Source organism: Marmota flaviventris, chromosome 1, assembly GCF_047511675.1.
Source record: "Marmota flaviventris isolate mMarFla1 chromosome 1, mMarFla1.hap1, whole genome shotgun sequence".
NCBI lineage: Eukaryota > Metazoa > Chordata > Mammalia > Rodentia > Sciuridae > Marmota > Marmota flaviventris.
The window spans coordinates 208,356,680-208,370,601 of NC_092498.1; the positions used below are offsets into that span (position 1 = coordinate 208,356,680).

Here is a 13,922-nt window from a genome sequence, read left to right on the forward strand (position 1 = left end):
TCTGTGGTCTGAAAGGGCGGGGAAACAGCCCAATGAGCATCACCGCAGAGGAGCCAATCAGTTGGCAGGTAGAAGTTTGCTGGGGCCGCTGTGAGCCAATCATCAGCTGGCAGCTGGAAGTTTGCTGGCAGCTGGAAGTTTGTGGGGGGGCCCCTTTGGCTGTGGCTCTCAATACTAACTACTTTGAAATAAACAAAAAATATGGGTAGCCCAAGGCCCACTTCTGTGCTGTGGAACACTTGAATTTAATTCTCCTGTGTTTTTGTAACCATCAATTAACCCATGTATGTCCTCCATTCCTTGCTCACCTTCCCATCCTCGGGTTACCACTGTTGTGCTCTCAGCCTTTGAGCCGCCCCTGTTCCTCTTGGTCTTTTCTCTTGCCACCCTAGTTCTTGTTTCCTCTGGATATCTGAAATGGACAGCTTTCTTAGGGCCTTTGCACAGTCTGTACCTCCTGCCAGACAATCTTCTCTGACGACTTGCTCTTTGTGGCACTTGCTCTTTCTCTCTTCAGATTTTGTTCAAATCTGATTTGTCACTTTCTTTGCTGGTCTTGCCAGAAGTTGGTTTAAAAAAAAAGCATCTTTACCCACTGTCTTGTTTCTTACCTTCTTTCCTCTTCTTCCAAGTATCTGTCTTACCTGGCATGTTATATAATTTTGCGAGTTTACTTTTAATTTTTATCCATCTTTAGATTGTAGGGACATTTGCTTTTCTGCATGGTTCACACATTTTCTAGATTATTTCTAGAACATAGTAAATACTCAGCTTTTGTTCTTCAAATGTATTAGGAGTCTCTCACTATAATTGTAGAATAATGAACTTGAGGAAATGCTGAGAAGTGGGAAGAATTTTCTATAAATAAGTTTAGGGTGATGTCTTGAAAGGAGACCAGATTCAGATAAAATATAAAAATGATGTCTTTACTACAAAAATATATGAGATCGAAATAGAAATTAAATAGTAATGTCTCTCTCTCTCTCTCTCTCTCTCTCTCTCTCTCTCTCTCTCTCTCTCTCTCTCCCTCTCTCCCTCTTTCTCTTTTCCACTAATTGTCACAGACACCACATGAAATCAAGGAATGACACACAGATTTCAGAATTCATTCTTCTGGGATTTTCAGAGGACCCAGAACTGCAGCCCCTCATCTTTGGGCTGTTCCTCTTGATGTACCTGGTCACTGTGAGGGGGAACCTGCTCATCATCCTGGCCACCATTTCAGACTCCCACCTGCACACACCCATGTACTTCTTCCTCTCCAACCTGTCCTTTGTGGACATCTGCTTCACCTCCACCACCATCCCCAAGATGCTGGTGAACATCCAGACACAGAGCAAGGCCATTACCTACACAGTCTGCATCACCCAGATGTATTTTTTCATACACTTTGCAGGGCTGGACATCTTTCTTTTTACTGTGATGGCCTATGACCGGTATGTGGCCATCTGTCACCCCCTGCATCTCACTGTCATCATGAACCATGGGCTCTGTGTGTTGCTGGTTCTGATGTTCTGGACCTTGAGTGTTCCAAATGCTCTGTTACAAAGCTTAATGGCGTTGCGACTGTCCTTCTGCACAAATGTGGAAATCCCCCACTTCTTTTGTGAACTTAACCAGGTGGTCCTCTGTGCTTGTTCTGACACTTTTCTCAATGACATACTTATATATTTTTCATCTTTACTTCTGGCTTACTGTACCTTCACTGGCATCCTTTACTCTTACTCCAAGATCGTGTCCTCCATCGGGTGCAATCTCTTCAGCTCAGGGAAAGTACAAAGCCTTCTCCACCTGTGTGTCTCACCTCTCTGTGGTCTCCTTATTTTATGGCACAAGCCTGAGTGTGTACCTCCGTTCTGCTGTGACCCCAAATTCATGCTCTACTGCAACAGCCTCGGTGATGTACACTGTGGTCACCCCCATGCTGTACCCCTTCATCTACACTCTGAGGAACAAGGACATTAAGAGTGCTCTTAGAAGACCCTTGGGAGGGCAATTATAGACAGTAATCTTCCTTCTTTGCCTGGTGAGTCCACTTAACATTATGTGCTCCAGTTCCATCCAAGTTGATATACAGGACTTCATTCTCTTTTTTTTTTGACTGAATAATATTTGACCATGTGCTTGTACTACATATATTTTTCTGCTCTTCAGCCAATGGACACCTTGGTTGATTTCTCATGTTGACTATTGCAAATAGGGCAGTCAACATGTATATGCAGGTTTATCATAGTTTTTCTTACTCTAACTCTTTTATTTTGTTAGTGGAATTTATACAACAAAGCAGAAATATTATAAAGTGCTTTCTGTTTGTGTCTCAACTCGTAGTTGTCTCCCTGTTTAACTGTGCAAGTCAAAGGGGTTCTTGGTTCTAGAACCTTGAAGTGCCTTGAAGTGCTGCAGCCTTGATGGGGTTCACCATCATTATCCCCTAAAGGAGCCTCCTCAGCCACAATCTGTGGAATAAAGACATAAAGCTGGCCCAAAAATATTCTTTGGAAAGAAAGCCTCTAAGGGCTCCCGGGATGAAGAAGTGATTCTGATGGCAAAGCCCAAAGCTTCAAGCCAGTAATGGTGATTCTCAGTCAGGTGATGGGAGGAGAGCCTATCTTTCCCTTTATATCCCACAGTTTCCTTCTCTATGTTCATTAATATTCTGCTCTCTCTGATTCTCACACATTTCTTCCTCTGGCCACCCCCCTGCTTTCCTGCAGTTATTTCTTGTGTTGCATCAGAAAATATATGAAAATTCCTGTTTTGTTTAATATGATATTTTGGGCACCATTATTACATCCCGTGTATGACCAATTATGGGAGTGTGTAAGGTGGCCAGTTTTCATGGAGTGATGACATTGAGAAAATCACCATGGAACTGAGCTAAGGAGTTACAAATATATTTCCTGATTAGCCAAGATGGCCCTGGGAGGAGACCCAGCAGAGCAGCATCTGGAGGAATAAACTTCCATGATGGGCTGATGGGTGGGTGGATGGGTGGATGGTTGGGCGGGGGAGTGAGTAGAGAGGAAGACATGTAAGAAAGCAAAAGTATCAGAAAGTTTCTTGCAGATGCGTGGTGAGTTGGTGGGGCTGCTCTGGGCACAATTCAGTCACTTCAGTGTACCTCTGAAATTCTTAATAATAAAGTGTTGGGAAAAGATCACCTGAATGTTTGGGGAAAGATATATTCTTTGTCTTGGTTGGGAGCAGATCCTGGAGAATGTATGTTTGGAAATGTCTCTGCATAATCAGGTACTATCACCCTCATCCACTCAAGTGTCAAATTTGACCAATGGACAGTGTTGACCACTGTGGGAATGAGGATGTCCAGAGCCCAACCTGGAGGTGAGGTGTGCACATCTTCATGGGCTCTGTGTCTAAGCACTGCAAGCTTCTCACTGTTGGTGTGTAGATAAGGGATGGGTAGATCATTGCTGTCACAGAAGCAGAGTGTGGAATAGAGACCCCGATTTGCTGACAGGGAAGGGGGAAGGAGACAGAGGGAGGTTGGAAAATGTTATTATATAATCTTTTATTCATGTATTTTAATTATACAGAATGGTGGGCTTCATTGTGCATTGGTATATTCATTAAAATAGACTTTATCACTGTTGTATGTGTCATTTTTTTCTTTGTTTATTTTTTTTTTGGGGGGTGAGGTGGGGTTAATCTCTGTTTTGATAAATCTAATGGGTGTGCTTCATTTCTGACTCTAGTCTTCTTCCAAAATGCAAAGACCTCTCCAGACCATATTCCATAAGAATCTGTGCAGACCATGGTGATGGTGTACATTTAGGATGGCATTTTTCATAAGATTTATGCCTGAAGACAGTAACCATACACACATATATCTAATTTTTTTATCTATTCACCAGAATGATATCCACACTTCATCCACACAGATATCCATGGACTTCACCTGCTATGTTGATCCTTACGTTCTCATGATATTATGTAAATCTATGTGCACTATGAGAGAAAATATAGCAAAGAAGCTTAGGAAACAAAAGGATGGCAAAAAAATAAAGCCAATTTAATACAGTGCTTTTGATATTCATTGACACATTTATACGTACAATGTAGTATATATTAAACAATGGAATACCATACAGCTCTCATTCTTTCATTTACAATAACATGAGTGACATTCGAGCATGGCACGATAAGAGAAGTATGACAGGCACATTCTGTTAGGTGTCCATGAAATAAGAAAAACATTATATTAAACCATTTGCCTTGGGGATAGATCATTATGCAGCAATGGATTACTGATACAGTGATTGATACAAACAGATCAGAGGTCATTCAGAATAATCTGTTGTTTCTTATTTTTGGCATCTGTTCTAATATTTGATTGCATTATTCCTAATGACCTGGATATTCATGTTCATTTCAGATCACCGTATTAAAAAACAGAATATGATTTATATTACCTTCTAAGCATTTGGGAGTGATTGAAAGCATATTTTAAAAATTTCATTTATTTTTTATTATTGCATTACAATTGTAATTAAAAGAGAGGTTCTTAATGCCATATCTCCGCATGCACATAGCAAAATTTGATGAATCTCAATCCCCAATACCTTCCTGTCCCTTCAGAGCAGGTTTTTTTTCCTGCCTAGAAGTACCCTGTAGGTCCAAAGCAGAAGTCTCCATCAACAGAGCCATAACTGGGCCTCTTAGTCAATGTCTTGCAAGAGTCATCCTTTGATCATGAGGTTAAGAGAATTTAGGAGATTAAAGAGGAACTGAGGACAGCAATGCTCCTGTCACTCACTTACACACTAATGTGTGTGACAAAGCATGTAAAGGGGGAGATAGTTTGTTAATGACAATGGAGGGAGTCATATCAGTTGACAGCACTCTAGAGTTTTAAGCAGAAACATGAGATGAAATAATACAGAAAATTCAGCAGGTCTTTTGGTCTAGTGTGACCCCATGGTGTGGACAGGGAGTGTCTATACTTCGGTGACTAGATGTGTGCATGGACCCAGCGTGACACAGCTGCAGCCATCTGGAGTCTTAGCCACCACAATTGCCCCAGAGTAACCCATGGTGGTGTTTCCTTCAGAGTTTCCAGCAAACTCTAGCAGACCAAGCCATCAGCCTGGTGTGTGCAGCTGTACAGCTGGACCTGGCTCCAGGGACGCCCCTGACTTGATATAAGCTTAAGATAAACCAGGTACATGCTGGCTCAGATGAAGTCATTGTCCTAACCCATATATATGCTCTTCCTTCTGACCCAAACTGCAGGGATCCACTTGGTGTCACTGTGGTCCAGGACCAGGCTTCTGTCTGTAAGTCCCCAGTAAACTCTGCACTATGGGTCCATCTGCCTCGCTTTCTTAAGCAGGTTGGGGCTGGTTCTCATGCACCAGGCCCAGTTGCTCCAGAACCATGTACATCACCAAAAAGAAATATTCCAGAGTAATTCAAGTATGGTTGAATATTTTAGTCCACAGGATTCTTGGTCATATCTGACTCTAAGTCAACTAAGACATTAAAATTGGTCTCTCAGTGTCCATTATAGTTCTAACATGTATTAGATTCATAATTTTGGCCTTACTACACTATGAACGGTAAACAGGATGCACTGAGGACCATGCTGGAGAGGAACAAGACCATTATGGGGAGAACAAACACCTGTGACAGCTGGAAAACATAGTAGTATGCTAAGGTCTGTGTTAAGGAGAGACGAGCAAGGAATCAGGAACGCAGTTGTCAAAAACTATACTTTCAGATTGTCTCCTGCTATAAAGTTATACAAATGACCTCAGCTGCCTAATGTAGTTCATACCGCATTAGTGCAAATAATAATCACATTGGGCAGTAGGAAACTCAAAATATTTCCAAAAACTTTGAGAAAGTAGGAAAAATGACAATACGGAAAACTACCATTGGATATTAGAAACAGCAGAAATTTTAATAAAGGGAGTTGTTTAAATTATATAAAGTCATCAAAGTTAAAGAAACTTGACACTCAAAGAAAAATCTTGGAGGAACAAGTTGTGCTTCTGTGACCTGACCATGGAACTCTGGTCACTATCTCTGAGGAGGACAGTCCTGCAGTAGGGAGAGTTCTGGAAAATCACGATTACAGTTTTCCTCAGGGGTATCTTTTTGGAGTGCTCTTGATGTCCTTATTCCTCAGACTACAGATGTAGGGGTTCAGCATGGGGGTGACCATGCTGTACATCACCGAGGCTATTGCACTTGAGTGTGAATTATGGTCAGAGCAGAATTAAGGTACACACTGAAGCTTATTAAGTAAAATAAGGAGACCACAGAGAGGCGAGACACACAGGTGGAGAGGGCTTTGTACTTGCCCTGAGCTGAAGAGATTGAATTTATGGAGGAAACTATCTTAGAATAAGAGTAAAGGATGCAATCAAGGGGCCCCCCCGCCCAGCAGCACAGATGTAAAGTACATCACCATGTCATTAGGGAAAGTGTCAGAACAGGCAAGTTGGACCACCTGATTAGTTCACATAAAAAGTGGGGGATTTCCAAGTCTGTGCAGAAGGACAGTTGCAACACCATTAAGCTTTGTAACAGGGCATGCAGGACACTCAGGATCCAGCACATCACAACCATCAACATGTAGAGCTGGGGGTTCATGATGACTGTGTAGTGCAGCGGGTGAGAGATGGCCACAAAGTGGTCATAGGCCATCATGGCCAGGAGGAAGTTTTCCAAACTGGCAAAGACTATGAAAAAGTGCATCTGCATGATGCAGCCTTCAAAGCTTATGGCCTCGCACTGTGTCTGCAGGTTCACCAGCATCTTTGGGACAGTAGTGGAGGTGATACATGTCAGAAAAAGACAGGTTGCTGAGGAAGAAGTATATGGGTGTGTGAAGGTGGGATACTGAGGTGATGACCAGGATGATGAGCAGGTTCCCACACACAGTGATCAGGTACATGGAGAGGAAAAACCCAAAGGGGAAGGGTTGCCATCCAGGTTGCTCTGAAAATCCCAGAAGATGGAATTCTGAAATTTGAGTACCATTCCCATGTTCCACGTGGTCCATCTGAAGAGAGAGAGAGAGAGGGAGAGAGAGAGAGAGAGAGAGAGAGAGAGAGAGAGAGAGAGAGAGAGAGAGAAACACATAGAGAGGGAGAGACAACAACAATAATCAGACATGCATGACTAATGTTTCATAAACAGTCTCATTTATGTTACAGCCAAGAAACTATTTTTATGTTTCCTATATGAATCTTCTCCCCTTTAGGAAACACCACAACCTTTATGATTTCCCATTCTCAGCTTTTCCCAAGAGATCATATATTCTACAATAATAAATTTCTTTATGCCTTTACAGAACCAAATTCAGTATAAACCCAGTTCCTGGGGCTGTCTAGACAATGTGCAAGATGCAGAAAAAAGACAAGCATCCCTAAATTTTTTTTTGTTTCAACACCTTTATTTCTCTGCAGGAGGTGACATTCTCTTTCTGTTTTACAAGTGCCATTTTTTCAGCCTTCCTTTGGTTGGAGGGGTATATATTTAGTTTGGTTTTGAATCCAGTGAAGACTATGATTGAAATAAAAATGAAAAATAGTGTCATGCTTTTCAGATTCTGTTTATAAAATCTTGTACATTTAGAAGTTTTTGACTCTCTAGAGTTTCTATGGCATTCAGTGTTTAGAATTTTAGTTTCTGGTGATATTTTAATAACATGCAATATAACTTAAAATCTTATGATGTAGAAAGATATAAGAAAACATTTAAATTGCATAATAGTTTAGATGATAGAAGTTGCTCTGGGCTCTGGGTAATGAATCCCCGTTAGGAATACAAAAGTTATTACATGAGTTTTTATTCCTTAATTTATATTATGGCCTAATAAACCTAGAATAATTGGGAAATATTGTAAATTGAAAATGCCTTCACTGCCTGTAACCTCATGAACATCCCAGCTGGGCAACACAGTAACTGTAGCCTCAGTGCAGTTCTGAGCCCTTGCAAGCCCTTGCAATGTTGAACTGGCAGGGCACATGCTGTCTGTTCTCAGCATCATGAGGGTATCATACAGCCTAACACCAGCCTGGAAAAGAACCTAAGTTTGAAATTCAGTATAGAGTTTCTTCAGAATGCATATTGCTTTATACCATTGAAAAGTCAAGACATGACAGGTAGAACCATCAAACCTTGGGGAGATTCTGTATACTGTGCACAGGTACCCCTCCTCTAAAACCTGCTCTCATCGCTAAAGGTACACACACACTCCCAACACACACAGCACTGTACACACAGCATGATGTAATAACACAAGGCTCTTGTCACTCCCAGGCACACCACAAGAAAGAAATGGATTCGAGCTACTGATATCAGATTTACTTGCCTGAAAGAATGTAGAATTGGTCATCAGAGACTCCAGGCTGTCAATTTTTCATCATAGGTTACATTGTAGTTTCCTTTTTCTATGGCCTTTGTCTGCCCTGTGTTAAAAGAAACAATAAAAAATATGCTGAATAAACAGAGGTGGGTGATAAGTGGACCTGGAAGAGTCAGAGCTAATAAACTCAGGAGGTCCCCAGGAGACTGTAAGGAAGGAACATTTTCCATTTGTCAATCTGACGAGAGAGAGAGAGAGAGAGAGAGAGAGAGAGAGAGAGAGAGAGAGAGCGCAACAATAATCAGACATGCATGACTAACCTTTCAGAAATGGTCTCATTTATGTTACAGCCAAGAAACTATTTTTATGTTTCCTATATGAATCTTCTCCCCTTTAGGAAACACCCCAACATTTATGATTTCCCATTCTCAGCTTTTCCCAAGAGATCATGTATTCTACAATAACAAATTTCTTTATGCCTTTACAGAACCAAATTCAGTATAAACCCAGTTCCTGGGGCTGTCTAGACAATGTGCAAGCAATGCAGAAAAAAGACAAGCATCCCTAAAATATTTTTTTTTGTCTCAACACCTTTATTTCTCTTCAGGAGGTGACATTCTCTTAATGTTTTTCAAATGCCATTTTTTTCAGCCTTCCTTTGGTTGGAGGGGTATATATTTCGTTTGGTTTTGTATCCAGTGAAGACTTGATTGAATTAAAAATGAAAAATAATGTCATTCTTTTCAGATTCTGTTTATAAAATCTTGTACATTTAGAATTTTTGACTCTCTAGAGTTTCTGTGGCATTCAGTGTTTAGAATTGTAGTTTCTGATGACATTTGAATAACATGCAGTATAACCTAAAATCTTATGATATAGAATGATATAAGAAAAAATTTAAATCACATAATACGTTAGATGATAGAAGTTGCTCTGGGCTCTGGATAATGAATCCCCATTAGGAATACAAAAGATATTCCATGATTTTTTATTCCATAATTTGTATTATGGCCTAATAAACCTAAAACAAGTGAAAAATATTGTAAATTGAAAATGCCTTGATTGCCTTAACCTCATGAACATCCCAGCTGGGCAACACAGTAACTGTAGCCTCAGTGCAGTTCTGAGCTCTTGCAAGCCCTTGTAATGTTGAACTGGCAGGGCACATGATGTCTGTTCTCAGCATCATGAGGGTATCATACAGTGTAACACCAGCCTGGAAAAGAACCTAAGTTTGAAATTCAATGTACAGTTTCTTCAGAATGCACATTGCTTTATACCATTAAAAAGTCAATAAATGACAGGTGGAAACATCAAACCTTGGGGAGAGTCTGTATACTGTGCCCAGGTACCCCTCCTTTGAAACCTGCTCTCATTGCTAAAGGTACACACACACACACCCAACACACACAGCACTGTACACGCAGCACGATGTGATAACACAAGGCTCTTCTCACTCCCAGCCACACCATAAGAAAGAAATGGATTTGAGCTAGTGATATCAGATTAACTTGCCTGAAAGAATGTAGAATTGGTCATCAGAGACTCAGGATGTCAATTTTTCATCACAGGTTACATCGTAGTTCCCTTTTTCTATGGCCTTTATCTGCCCTGTGTTAAAAGAAACAATAAAAAATATGCTGAATGAACAGAGGGGGGTGATAAATGGACCTGGAAGAGACAGAGCTAATAAACTCAGGAGGTCCCCAGGAGACTGTAAGGAAGGAACATTTTCCATTTGGTGGCATTCCAAGTCCCATTCTATCCCCTTGATGCCCAGCAAAAACAAGAGATCAAAACCACATTAGCCAAGAGAACAGAGTAAGGATAACATCAGAGTGTTGAAAAGCACATACGTCAAATGTCTAAATAGAAGAAACTGTTTCCTAGAGAGTAAATCAACAACTCACCAAAGGAAATACATCAGGAACCACAAATGCTCTTTGTCCTGTTTTGTGAGCCAGAATGGCCTTTCATGTGCTCACCCCCATTGATTTCCCCACTGGTCTTCACAGGACTGGATGGCAGGTGAGGAGGGCCTCCGTCTTTCCACAGACAGCGCTTTTCTTGGGTCTTAGTCTATGTTTTTAATTGTTCTAAAGTTTACCACTGATGCATCATGATTGTTCATATTTGGGGTACAATGTGACATGACAATATACATCCACACTGTGTAACCATCAGGTCAGGGTCGTGTGTGTATACACCACCTTGAATTTCCATGGTTTCTTCATGTGGGAACAGTCACAAAGACTCTCCACCAGCTGCTTTGAAACCCACAAGTATTGTCCACCACAGTTACCATGACATGGGAAGTTACTGCTCCAGCCTGTACCCATGGGCCCTCCTCTTTCTCCACCATGTCCTCCCAGCCTCTAGTAACCACTGTTCTGCTCTCTGCTTCTATGATGCCCTCTCTCTGACACACCAGATGGCTGTCAGGTCATGGTTACGGATTTAGTCCAACATTGGCGGCCCCTCCCCATACTCTACAAAGTTATGCTCCTGTTGTGATGAGTACAACCTTTCACACACACGACACTCTCCATATGGTACATCCTTGAGGACGCGATGCCACACACATTTATTTGGCTATACTCTCGCCATTGTAATGCAAGGGACAAATGAGCAGGGACTTTCATCTCCTATTTTCATCTTTATGTTTTCACAATGATATGTGAATACACGTGCATTATTTTAAAAAGTTTCCAGCATGGGAGAAGTTTTTTTAGTGTTTTTGTTAGTGTATTAGAGTTATACATCATAATAGGGTTCATTTTGAAGGAACAAGTTTTGGAATAAAAATAAATGCAAGGCAATAGGACCAGGTTGAATACTTTAGTGTCAAAATAAGTGTAACAAACAAAATTGAAAGAATTATTAAACAAAGTAAAAATATAAAATAGCAAAATTTAATTAAATTGGTACATCCTTAAGTATGTGTATCTGTAAAATATATATAATATTCTAGAATAATATATTCCCAGAATTATTTGGTTGAATGAATCAGGAATTATGTTTCAGCATAAATGTAAATTTATTAAATGACAAGATTATATTTGAATGTTGTTGGAAAAGCCTGAAAAGATAAATAAAAGCTGGTGTAAGTGTCTGTTTGAGTCAGCTTTTTAGTTTTGACTATGTGACCAAAGGTACTGACAAGAAAAATTTTAAGGAAGAAATGTTTATTTAGAGTCTCATGTTTTCATACAGGTCACCCTGAAGATGGACAGCTCCAATGTTTGGGACTTGATGTGAGGAAGAATGTCAGGCAAAGGAGTGTGATGGAGGAAAGCAGGCTGGGATGTGATGATCAGGAAGCAGAGAGTGCTCCACTCAACAAGGACAAAATATGAATCCCAAAGGTACGCCCCCAGGGACCTACCTCCTGCAGCCACACCCCACCTGCCTACAGTCACCAGTCAGTTAATCCCTATCAGGGGATTAATTCACTGATTGGCTTGAAGATCTCATAACACCAATCATTTCAGCTCTATACTTTCTTGCATTTTCTACAAATGAAATTTTGGGTTATCTAAACCATAACACTGTGTATCTGGAGGAAAATTAAGATGGCCCTCTAGTTTGCATATCTTACCAAAAAAATCAGAGGAGTTAAAGAATTTGGTGTAAATGTAACCAATACATTTCAGATGAACATCCAGGAAGAATATATATACAAAATCTGTGGGTAGGATATTTATCTTAAATAAGGCAAGAAACTTAGAAGTATGAAGACAGACACATTTATCTGAATAAAATTTAAAGTTTTTATGGCCAAAATAAAATTAAGAAAAATGAATTAAGAAATAATAATCTGCAATGCTCATTTGGAATGTTTACTGTAAATAATAGACTAGAATATAAATAGACTGAAATGGTGATTGGACATATAAATACTTACTGAAAACCAGTAATACTGGAAGGACACCACTGTAAATCTCAAGCACACCCATTCACATGGCAAAAACATGAAGAGCTATCAAATTGATGGGGTTGGAAGTTTTAAACGGGTGGGAAAAGGGATGCTCTAATTTTTCTGGAAATGGGAAGAATTATGGTACCTGGGAAAAATATCTAAATATAGCTTTCAATACCAAAAGTGCAGGTGATCCCAACCCAGCTTTCTGAGTCAAGGGACCATTGATTTCCCAGGCCTCATTGCTGTGCTGTCCTCTGCCTGGTGGGATGTTAGCAGGTCACCCCTCCTGGTGTCTCTGTCAAGGCCATCTCCAGACATTTCCCAGTGTCCCCCAGAGTACCAAAATAAACCTAGTCCAGAACCACAGTTTTAAATATCCAACCCCCAAATACCTTTGTAAAAATCATTGTAGATTGATTATATTATAGTGGTTTAATGAAGAACGATATCATAGACCATCAGAAGTGTAAATTTTAAGCCATACCATAAAATATTTTGCAGTCAGTTAAATAATTAGACTTTGTACTGCTTGATACGACAGACTCTCTAGGGTGCTGTTGAATGTGAGGTAATGGGGGAAACAGGACAGAACCAGATGAGGTATTTGATAAAACCAAATTTTCCATGTTCATACCTTCACACATATCTTGCTTCAGTTCATGTTAATGTTCTGTCAATTGTTTTACTATCATTCTTTTAAATTTTTTATTAATTTTTAATTGAAACAATTATGTGTGTTTGTGGGGCACAATGTGAAGTTTTGATGCATATACATGATACAAAATCTCAATCTAGTTAATTAACAATTTTATTACTTCACCAATGCATCACTTTATGTGAGGAGAACATAAAACATCTATTTTATTATTATTATTATACACACATACTAATTGTCTAAATTAATGGGATTCACTGTGATATTTCCACCCATGCAAACATTGTCCACTGATCATGTCCATCCATTCCTCTACCTGCTCCCACTCTTCCCAGGTGCCTAGAAATCCCTCTTCTACTTGCAGGTCATCTTTCTTTTTCTTGTTTCCACCTATGAAAGGGCAGATGCATTACCTGTGAAAGACTGAACAAGGCTTGTAGATGGAGAAAATGCCCGTTTATTGAGGAACAGCTCTGCATATTTATAGAGCCGGTGGTGGTTTGACAGTTGTGACAGTTTAATGGTTGAAGGGTTTGACAGTTGGCCTGGAGTGCATTCTGATTGGTGGGTAATGATCATGTGAGCCAGCAGGGCTAGTCTAATTGGTGGGTAAGGATCATGTGAGCCAGCAGGGTTAGTCTGAATGGTGGGTAAGGATCATGTGAGCCAGCAGGGCTAGTTTGATTGGTGAGTAAGGATCATGTGAGCCAGCAGGGCTCACCATTGGACATCTCTTCTCTGGGGATGGGAAAGTTAGTCTTTGGAGCTGGGGTGACTCCCAACAAAGATGAGCTCATCAGCCTGAGACTCAGAAAACACTTTCAGTCAAAGCAGTGATGAGGTGCCAGGAGGCAGGATCTCTGGAAGGCAGGTGGGTCCATGGAGGAGCAATAAAAACTAGGTTCCCTGGGTTATAAATGGGTCTCCTGGGAACAGAGAATCAGCAGGAAGAATATTCTGTCTTTCCAGGCCAGTGTCCCTCGGGGGAATAAGAGGGAAATGAGCTCATG

The 13,922-nt window shown here is 40.5% G+C and overlaps 1 protein-coding gene and 1 pseudogene across 1 annotated transcript; one reads left to right on the forward strand and one right to left on the reverse strand.

Moving 5' to 3' along the window:
* The first annotated feature begins 1,170 nt into the window (after positions 1-1,170).
* LOC139705198 (olfactory receptor 7A5-like) lies at positions 1,171-2,002 on the forward strand. Its single transcript, XM_071609817.1, has 2 exons — positions 1,171-1,519; positions 1,806-2,002. Exons 1-2 carry the CDS (start codon positions 1,171-1,173, stop codon positions 2,000-2,002), a joined length of 546 nt encoding a protein of 181 aa, XP_071465918.1.
* Positions 2,003-6,103: 4,101 nt separating this feature from the next.
* Positions 6,104-6,919, reverse strand: LOC117794929 (olfactory receptor 7A5-like; annotated as a pseudogene).
* Positions 6,920-13,922: the final 7,003 nt, after the last annotated feature.